The sequence below is a fragment of the Aegilops tauschii genome, chromosome 4 (genome assembly GCF_002575655.3).
Source record: "Aegilops tauschii subsp. strangulata cultivar AL8/78 chromosome 4, Aet v6.0, whole genome shotgun sequence".
NCBI classification, from domain to species: Eukaryota; Viridiplantae; Streptophyta; class Magnoliopsida; order Poales; family Poaceae; genus Aegilops; species Aegilops tauschii.
Window position 1 is genome coordinate 493,559,405 of NC_053038.3, and position 10,267 is coordinate 493,569,671.

The window sequence follows — 10,267 nt, forward strand, 5'->3', positions numbered from 1 at the left end:
CAAAGTTTCATTTATTAGGTTATAGACTCATACTATTGCATTGGGACATGTGATGTTACAGTAACTAGCTAAGGCTGGTCATAGTGGGAGTAACATAGGTAGTAAAGCAAAAAGGATGATGTGTCAAGTAATTAATGAGGAGAGAGGCAAATAGAGTAACATAATATGTTACCATCACATAGCGCTTTCCAATGCAAAATGAGTCTACAAAGCAATAAATGAAGATTTATATGTTATCACACTTATGTTAGTACCCACTATGAAGGTAGTAACATAGACTAGTAACATGTGCATGTCATTAGTCTAAGTTACTCCCCACTATGACTAGCCTAAGTCACTGAAACCATCCCTCTCCTCATTACAATTCATTGCCACATAAGCAAGTTTACTGAGTTGGACTCGATGTTACTGTTGAAATTATTCTCGCTGTGGCTAAGAGATATTTTATCATAGTTTATCACGAGAGCGTAGGAGTGGAATAGACTAGTCGTATGCTTAGTCGGCGAATGGCTGTATATATGCTCGATTAACGCAATGGAGCCATTATTACAGTGTGCATGGGATCTAATGACACTACAGGTCGAGGTCAACCCAAAGACTTAAGACACACTCTGGGGTATGAGAAAGCTCGGATTAAACTAAGCTCGCGCATTAAAGCGCGTTCAGAAACGAGATCACATCACGCTTCACTTGTACTAAATCTTCGGGTTGACCTCGAGTGCCATTAAGTCCCACGCACACATACTATACTAGTAGCTCCGAGGTCAGTGAGGGAGGATCAGTGACCACCATTATTCAGTAGAGCTGAGTGCTCAAGCCAGTACAAGAGCAGCCCGGCTGCGAGATGAAAAAGGCGAGGAGGAACGAGAGCGGCAAGAAGCTTGCGAGCAGAGCAGGAGCAAGGGCCATCGTGTGGCTTCTGCTTCCTATCCTCGTCTTCGTCCTGCTCAATGCCGATTACATGCCCCAGGTTCCCCGACGTAAGTCCTCTCGATTATAATCAAAACTCTTTTTCGAGTGTTCATCTGATCTATGTACGCGTGTGCGCTCTTCTTCGATTCATCTTCCCAAGAAGAAGAGTAGTACTGTTGGTCCATAGTAAGCTGTAACAACGATTCGACATATTTGTTGCAGCATGAGTATGTATGTATTGCCCATGAGCTTGATCATCTTCGATAAAATGCTTGAGTTTTTGGATTCACCAAGAATTAAACAACTGTTCAAAGTTGGGTCTACTGATTTTTTCCACATGCATGCACGCCAGCCAATGAATCAAATCAATCCCTTGCTTTGAAGTTGACAAGATCTCGATCCGGATCAACATTTTAGTGATACTTTTAAGGGCGCGTACGTCTCGAGACATCGGTTTTGATGTTCTCCGCAGCGCGTAGTTCGATGTCGGCAGCTTTACATGTAAAATCTACAGCTGAACATGAATTTCCTCCATGCATGGTTTGCAGTTACAGGGACCAGCGTTACCGAAGCTGCGGAGTATTTTCGACAATCGACTCATAAGGTTCCGTCTTCAGGTGAGCGGAGGGAAAGCGTATGCACTCTGGATTGTTAACGTGAAATCCATGCGATTAACTTCCCGCTACGTCCTCTTTCGCCATCACAGGTATAGAGGATACAATATGGCAGCAGCAGGAGCGACTACTACATGATGTAGCCAAGTTCAGAGCTGAGCATGGTACTCAATCTTTGACCGAGCTACAGTAGAGAATCTTGAGCTCTCTAAGTAAATCATCAATTGGCGCTAACAACAATGGTATATGGATCCTTCATTTAATTCAGATTCGGTCGTCGAAGCACCACCTTCTCGCGAATCCAGCCACGAGATGGCCGGCAAGCTTGTCGGTGCGGACAGAGGTAATTTTATTCTTTTGCCGACATAGGCAATTAATTGCCTTTTTCTCTGCAGAACGGAAGTTAAGTTAATTAGCTTGTCCAAAAGTCAAGTTTGGCTAAACGCGCAGTGCACCACACGTTCTATAATACTCGCTCCGTACCAAATTAATTGAAGTTCGTGTTTGATCATAAGCCAATTTTTTCTAGGTTTGACCAATTTTTGTAGTAAAAAAAATTAACATCTACAATGTCAAATTAGTTTTATTCTAAAATGCATTTTCATACTATATGTATATTTGATGTTACATATTAGTACATTTTCATACTATGGACTCTAAGAAATTTGACTTAGAATACAGCTTAATTGAACTTCATTAATTTGGAATGAAGTACTAGCATTGGCTACAGAATGCTTTACGTTTTGAGGTATGGAGTATGGGTTACAATGAAATAGAGCCTAGCTTTACGAAAGCTGATCTCAACCATTGTATAATCCAGGCAATTTAACTCCGCCACTACGTCCTCTTTCGCCGTCCCAGGTACAGAGAGTGCAATATGGCAGCAGCAGAGGCAGCTACTGCGTGAGGTGGCCGAGCTAAGAGCTGCGCACAAAGAACTACTACTTGAGGTAGCCAAGTTAAGAGCTGCGCATGGTACGCAACAAAACTCATTCTTTAACCGAGCTTGAGAAGCTTCAGTTCTCTAATGAAATCCTCGATTGATGCTAATAATAATAGTATATGCCCTGTGGTTGACCCTTCATTTAATTCAGATTTGGCCGTACGAGCACCACCTTCTCCCGCATCAACCGACGAGACGCCCGGCGAGGCCGTCGACGCACAACCTTCTCCCCCATCAAGCGATGAGACGCCCGGCGAGGCCGTCCATGCACAACCTTCTCCCGCATCAAGCAACCAGACACCCGGCGAGGCCGTCGAAGCACCACCTTCTCCCCCATCAAGCGACGAGACGCCGGTCGAGGCCGTAGAAGCACCACCTTTTCCCACATCAAATGAAGAGACGCTAGGCAAGGCCAATGATGCACCACCTTCTCCCGCATCAAATGACGAGACGCACAGCGGCGCCGTGGATGCACAACCTTCTCCCCCATCAAGTGACGAGACGCCCGGCCAAGCCGTTGAAGCACCACCTTCTCCCACATCAAGCGACGAGACCCCCGGCGGCGTCGTGGATTCCAAGAGAGGTAATTACTCCTTTTCTCTGGAGAACAGTTGTTAAGTTAGCTTTTTTTCAAAACTCAAGACTGACTAAATTAAATACTTCCTCCTTTCCATAATGTAAGACGTTTTTTGACACTACAGTAATGTCAAAAACCGTCCTTTATTATGGGACAGAGGGAGTAGCAAACAAACTAATGCTACTCCCTCCTTCCAAATACACAAGGCTTAATACATTTTTACGGTATCCTTCGAGGCTTTGACCATTGGTTAGAATAATAGTATATGACGATGTGTATGTTCAAAAAATATATCATTGAACAATAGTATATGATGTGTATGTTTAAAAAGGTATATCAACAAATTCATATGTGGAAGAAGTTTTTTTTACTAATGATATTTAATTTCATACATCTTATATATTATTAATTTTATCAATAATAAAAGAAAATCTAGAAAAATGTGTTAGCCTTTTTATGTTTGGACAGGCGGAGTAACACACACGGTATTAGTTGTACAGTACCAATATGAAGTATATACTCTCTCTGGAATAAAATAAAAGTCAGCCACCTGGATTTCAGGACTTCAATTTGATTAGTGAAAAATGTGTTGTATATGAAAAAAAATATTTTCAACATTCAATCATCCAATGAACTTTGTAAACATATGTTGTTTTGGCATATTTTACATGTTTTCGTAGTTAAATTAACGACCTAAATTCCCATGCGAAACTTATATTCCACCCGTAAAGAGCACTGTATAGTTAGGTGCTGCTCGTAAATGAAATAGTCTAACGGCAATAGAAAATTACCCAATAGTGACCAAAGAAAACTTAATAGAAGTTTCAAGCTAGTGTACTAATCACTAACTCTTGTCTGCAAGATACAGATGTGGCAGCACCAAGAAGCAAGTCAACTTGCGATTTCAGCGGTAAACGAATGGACATCTGCGCCATGGAAGGTGATCTCCGTATGCATGGCAAAGCCGCCACAGTGTATGTGGTCTCAGCGTCTGGCGACAGCTACCGGCCAGAGAACGGGATGGTGACGATCCACCCCTACCCGCGCAAGATGGAGACAGAGACGATGCAGACTATCAGGGAGGTGACCATCCGCTGGAATGACCCTCCAGGACCGGATGCGCCACGGTGCACGGTGACGCACGATGTCCCTGCGTTGGTCTTCTCCACCGGCGGCTACCTCAGCAACTTGTTCCACGCCATGACCGACGGCATCATCCCTCTCTTCAACACCGTGCGGGAGTACAACGGCCGCGTCCAGCTCGTGGTCACCGACTACAACCACGAGTGGGTTGACAAGTTCCGAGACATCCTCGCCGCGCTCTCCAACTACCCGGTCATCGACTTCGATGCCGACAACGAGGTACGTTGCTTCCCGTCGGTGCACGTCGGCACCGAGAGCCATAAGGAGCTAGGGATCATCCCTGCCCTCTCCCGCAAGGGCTACACTATGACGGACTTCCGGGACTTTCTCCGGTCGGTCTACTCGCTGAAGCGTGAGTGGTCGACCCCCGTAAACCGGGCCTCCGGCGACAGGCCTCGTCTCGCCATGATACTGCGGCGCAACTCGAGGACGTTCGCAAACGAGGCGGAGACCATCGCAGCAGCCACGGAGGTCGGATTCGAGGTGGTGCCGGCAGGGCCGGAGGCCATGAGCGACATGGCCCGGTTCGCGGAGGTGATGAACTCGTGCGACGTGATGGTGGGCGTGCATGGTGCTGGGCTCGCCAACATGGTGTTCCTCCCTCGCAACGCCACGGTGCTGCAGGTCGTCCCGTGGGGCGACCTGAGCTGGGCGTCCTTCAGTGCCTTCGGCGCGCCGACGGCTGACATGGGGCTCCGGTACGTCAAGTACGAGGCCACCGCCGAGGAGACGACGCTCAAGTATGTATACCCGAGGGACCACGCCGTCTTCACCGACGTCCCCTCCATAAACAAGCAAGGGTACAGTATGACGTGGCGGATCTTCCTCAACGGTCAGAACATCACCCTCGACATCGACCGCTTCAGAGGGGTGCTGCAGCAAATCTACCAGAGTACTATAATGGCCGATCCAGTCGTGGAAGCACTACCTCCTCCCAACGAGATGCCCAGCGAGGCCGTCGATGCGAACAAAGGTAACTAATAACCTTTTCTGTGCAGAACTTGTGAGGCTCAGTTAGCTTGTTCGAAAGTCAAAATCTGAATAAATTGAATATTGCAATCTGTTGCAGATCTCAAAAACGAGGAGAACGGGGGAGCAGATGGTTCTTTGATAAAACCAGGTACGTACAAAGTATGTTGCATATTCAAGCGCTGGGTATTTGCATTCGTATTTGGTTGGGCCACTCTGGCTAGCAAGGAGAAAACATATAATTGTTGGCGATAATAGAGTTTGGTAGCAAACTAACTTACAATACTAACAGACTTACTCGAAAATATAACTAATAAATATTGTGTGCATGATGCAGATGTGCCGGCACCAAGAAGCAAGTCAAGTTGCGACTTCCGCAATGAACGCATGGACGTCTGCGCCATGGAAGGCGATGTCCGTATGCACGGCAAAGACGCCACCGTGTACGTGGTCTCAGCGTCCGACGACAGCTATCGGCCAGAGAACGGGGTGTTGATGATCCACCCTTACACACGCAAGTGGGAGCCACAAACCATGCAGACTGTCCGGGAGGTGATCATCCGCTGGAGCGACCCACCGGGACCAGAAGAGCCACGGTGCACGGTGACACATGACGTCCCCGCGGTGGTCTTCTCCTCCGGCGGCTACCTCGCCAACTTCTTCCATGCCATGACTGATGGCATCATCCCTTTGTTCAACACTGCGCGGGAGTACAATGGCCGCGTCCAGCTCGTGGCCACCGACTACGACCCCAAGTGGATTGGTAAGTTCCGGAATATCCTCGGCGCGCTCTCCAACTACCCGGTCATCGACTTCGACGCCGACGATGAGGTGCGTTGCTTCCCGTCGGTGCGCGTCGGCACCGAGAGCCATAAGGAGCTAGGGATCATCCCTGCTCTATCCCGCAAGGGCTACACGATGACGGACTTCCGAGAGTTTCTCCGGTCGGCCTACTCGCTAAAGCGTGAGTGGTCGACCCCCGTAAACCGGGCCGCAGGCGACAGGCCTCGTCTCGTCATGCTGCTGCGACGCAGGTCGAGGGAGTTCGCAAATGAGGCGGAGGCCATCGCAACTGCTACGGAGGTTGGCTTCGAGGTGGTCCCTGCGGGGCCGGAGGTCGTGAGCGACATGGCCCAGTTCGCGGAGGTGGTGAACTCGTGCGACGTGATCATGGGCGTGCATGGCGCAGGGCTCACCAACCTGGTGTTCCTCCCGCGCAATGGCACGGTGCTGCAGGTCGTCCCGTGGGGCGACATGAGGTGGGCGTCCTTCAGTGCCTTCGGCGCTCCGACCGCCGACATGGGGCTCCGGTACGTCGAGTACGAGGCGACCGCCGAGGAGACGACGCTCAAGTACGTATACCCGAGGGACCACGCCGTCTTCACCGACCCCCGCTCCATACAGAAGCAGGGGTTCGGTGTGGCTTGGGGGACCTTCTTCAACGGCCAGAATGTCACCCTCGACATCAACCGCTTCAGAGGGGTCTTGCAGCAAATCTACCATGATAGTGTGTTGCCCGATCCTTCGCTTGATTCAGCTCCGGTCGTGGAAGCACCACCCTCTCCCGGATCAAGCGACGCCGTCGATGCGAACAGAGGTAATCAACTACCGTTTCTCTGCAGAACGGAGGTTCAGTTAGCTTGTTCAAAAGTCAAGTCTGACTAAATTGAATTTCTGTTGCAGATCTCGGGAATGAAAAAGGGCTCCAAGCCATGAACGGGGGAGTAGATGGTTCTTCGATAAAATCAGGTACGTGCAAAGTATAGTGCATATTCAAGCGCTATGTATTCACATTCGTAATTTTGTTGAGGCAACGAGTTTCGCGATATATACTAGAATTTGGTAGCAAACGAACTAATACTAACAGACATTGCGTTGGTTGTACATACAGTAGCAACATATAGAGTATATAAAAAGCATCAGGGAGCTTGGAATTTTTGCTAGCGAAAATACATTTTCTACATCATAAAAAATTTGGAAAAAAATACACATATAGTATGAAATTTATGAACATATATGTTCATATGTGATGTACACACAAAAAACAAATATATAGATCACCCGCAAAAAAAGACAAATATATTAGATAAAATTGGTTAAATCTTTGTTACATTTTGTGCCATAATTTTGTCTTCTTTTTGTAGCCTTCCAATAATCATATATTATTTAATAAAATTTTACACAAACTTAGAGAACATGTGTACGTAGTTGTAGAAAAAAACGATATTTTTTGTAAATTTTAAATATATTTTGATTTTTGTTTTGAAAAACGGCACCCTAGAGCCAGTCCTATAAAACGCCGTTCTCGTGTAACAAGGAGCTGCCAATGATGAAATAATCCAACTGCAATTGAAATTTTCCCAAGATTGACAAAAGAAAACCTAAAGCGAAGTTTCTGACTAGAACTAATTAAGACTATTGTTCCTCAAAGAAAAAACTAATAGCTATTGTGTGCTGATACAGATGTGGCAGCACCAAGAAGCAAGTCAAGTTGCGACTTTCGCAGTGAGCGGATGGACACTTGCGCCATGGAAGGCGACGTCCGTATGCACGGCAAAGCCGCCAGTGTGTATGTGGTCTCAGCGTCTGATGACAGTTACCGACCTGAGAGCGGGACGGTGACGATCCACCCGTACACGCGCAAGTGGGAGCCACAGACTATGCAGACTGTTAGGGAGGTGACCATCCGATGGAGTGCCCCACCGGGGCCGGATCCGCCAGGGTGCACGGTGACGCACGACGTCCCCGCGGTGATTTTCTCCTCCGGTGGCTACCTCGCCAACTTCTTCCACGCCATGACCGACGGCATCATCCCTCTTTTCAACACTGCGCGGGAGTACGAAGGCCGCGTCCAGCTCGTGGCCACCGACTACGACTCGAAATGGCTTGGCAAGTTCAAGGATATCCTCGCCGCACTCTCCATCTACCCCGTCATCGACTTCGACGCTGACGACGAGGTCCGTTGCTTCCCGTCAGTGCGCGTCGGCACCGAGAGCCATAAGGAACTAGGGATCATCCCAGCTCTGTCCCGCAAGGGCTACACAATGACCGACTTCCGGGACTTTCTCCGGTCAGCCTACTCATTGAAGCGTGAGTGGGCGACCCCCGTAAACATAACCTCCGGCGACAGGCCTCGTCTCGTCATGGTGTCGCGGCGCAGGTCGAGGGAGATCGCCAACGAGGCGGAGGCCGTCGCAACTGCCACGGAGGTTGGCTTTGAGGTGGTCCCTGCGGGGCCGGAGGTCGTGAGCGACATGGCCCGGTTCGCGGAGGTGGTGAACTCATGCGACGTGATATTGGGTGTGCACGGCGCCGGGCTCACCAACCTGGTGTTCCTCCCGCGCAACGGCACGGTGATGCAGATCGTCCCGTGGGGGGACATGAGGTGGGCGTCCTTTAGTGCCTTCGGAGCGCCGACGGCTGACATGGGGCTCCGGTACGTCGAGTACGAGGCCACCGCCGAGGAGACGACGCTCAAGTACATATACCCAAGGAACCACACCGTTTTCACCGACCCCCGCTCCATACAAAGGCAGGGGTTCGGTGTGGCTTGGGAGACTTTCTTCAACGGCCAGAACGTCACCCTCGACATTGACCGCTTCAGAGGGGTGATGCAGCAAATCTACCAGTCTGCTACCATTACATAGCTGGATTACGGCCGATGTTAAGCGCATCAATGTGATTTTTTTGTTTTTGCTGCTTCGTTTCTGGAGTACTCTTCAAGTGAAGCTTATCGATAGTCATATCAATCATGTGTAAATTAATTAGCTGAGGGTAAAGCACAAGCTTCATTATGAATGCACATTTTGGGCCAATTCGTCCATTATTTTTTTATTTTGAATTTTTAATTCGTCCATTATATATACAACGCCAGGTATCTCGCCAAAGTCCCTTTCTAGCGATGCCGGTACAGTAGGTCTCTATGCCTGAGCAGCCCCGAAGATTTATTTACTCTGTTCCTCTAGATTTTACTGCTTTTTGCTGCAAAACTGAGCAAGAATTAATCTAGTTGCACAACGGATGAATCAAAGCAAAAGGATCATTGATCCTCTTGTCTGTAAAACAAATATCATTTCTACTCCTCCAAATAGTTCAGAACAGAACACCTTTCGCAAAAAAAAAAAAAGGGTTCAGAACACAGCAGCAATTCCGACAGAGTCGGAGACCAAAGATTTATAATTATGTGGAAAACTCCTGAGCCAAATCCCAAAATATTGTTTTAGGTTAACAGGCACCGTTCTTAGATTAAAATTACATTGCAGCAAATTCGAAATGATCCTAGCCACAAAAAAATAAAATAAAAAGTGATCCACGATTTCATCAAAGCAAAAGGGTCATTGATCCTCTTATATGTAAAACAAATATCATTTCTACTCCTCCAAATAGTTCAGAACACGACAGCAATTCCGACAGAGTCAAAGACCAAAGATTTAGAATTATGTAGAAAAATCCTGAGCCAGATCCCAAAATATTGTTTTAGGGTAACAGGCACCGTTCTTAGATTAAAAGCACATTGCAGCAAGCTCCAAATGATCTTAGCCACAAAACAAATAAAAAAAATGATCCACGGTTTCATCATTTCCAAATTAGCCGACAAAAAGACATCCGTCGGCCCACGGCAACGGTCGCACGTGAGGGAAGAAATTCCAAATGAAACTATTACATTTTGTAAAATAACAAAATGCTGCCCACGAATTTGCGCGGGCCACCATCCTAGTTTCGAAAAAGGATGCTTCCTTAAATGTTGACTTGGCTCAGAAGGAAGATTCAGAAGAGTTTACTGTTTGAGATGGAGTGCCGTGCTGGTTGATGGAGCAAGATATGCATCTCCTCAAAAAAAACATACACTATCCATCCGGGAGCTTCCCTAAAAAATAAATGTACACCGGTTCAAAAAAAAACGTACACTGTCAATCCCTTCTTTCCACTTCACCATGGATCTGCATCTCCTCTCCCCTGAATCACTCGCCAGAGAGCAGCTCCCTCCGCCGTGGTGACCTTTCAAGCTTTCACAGAAATGGGGCGGATTTCTCCACCTCCCGTCCAGTCTCGTTGCGCCAGCGTCGACGTTAGTGAGCAGGGGAGGCGACCGGTGTGAGAGGAGGAAGA

At 47.8% G+C, this 10,267-nt stretch overlaps 1 protein-coding gene across 1 annotated transcript; it reads left to right on the forward strand.

The window, feature by feature from the left end:
• Positions 1-435: 435 nt before the first annotated feature.
• Positions 436-8,973, forward strand: LOC109750356 (uncharacterized). Its single transcript, XM_040387581.3, has 11 exons — positions 436-980; positions 1,461-1,529; positions 1,619-1,690; positions 1,795-1,869; positions 2,388-2,501; positions 2,621-3,052; positions 3,915-5,162; positions 5,259-5,309; positions 5,496-6,755; positions 6,842-6,907; positions 7,622-8,973. The coding sequence occupies exons 1-11, from the start codon at positions 845-847 to the stop codon at positions 8,803-8,805; spliced, it is 4,707 nt and encodes a 1,568-aa protein (XP_040243515.1). The 5' UTR covers positions 436-844; the 3' UTR covers positions 8,806-8,973.
• Positions 8,974-10,267: the final 1,294 nt, after the last annotated feature.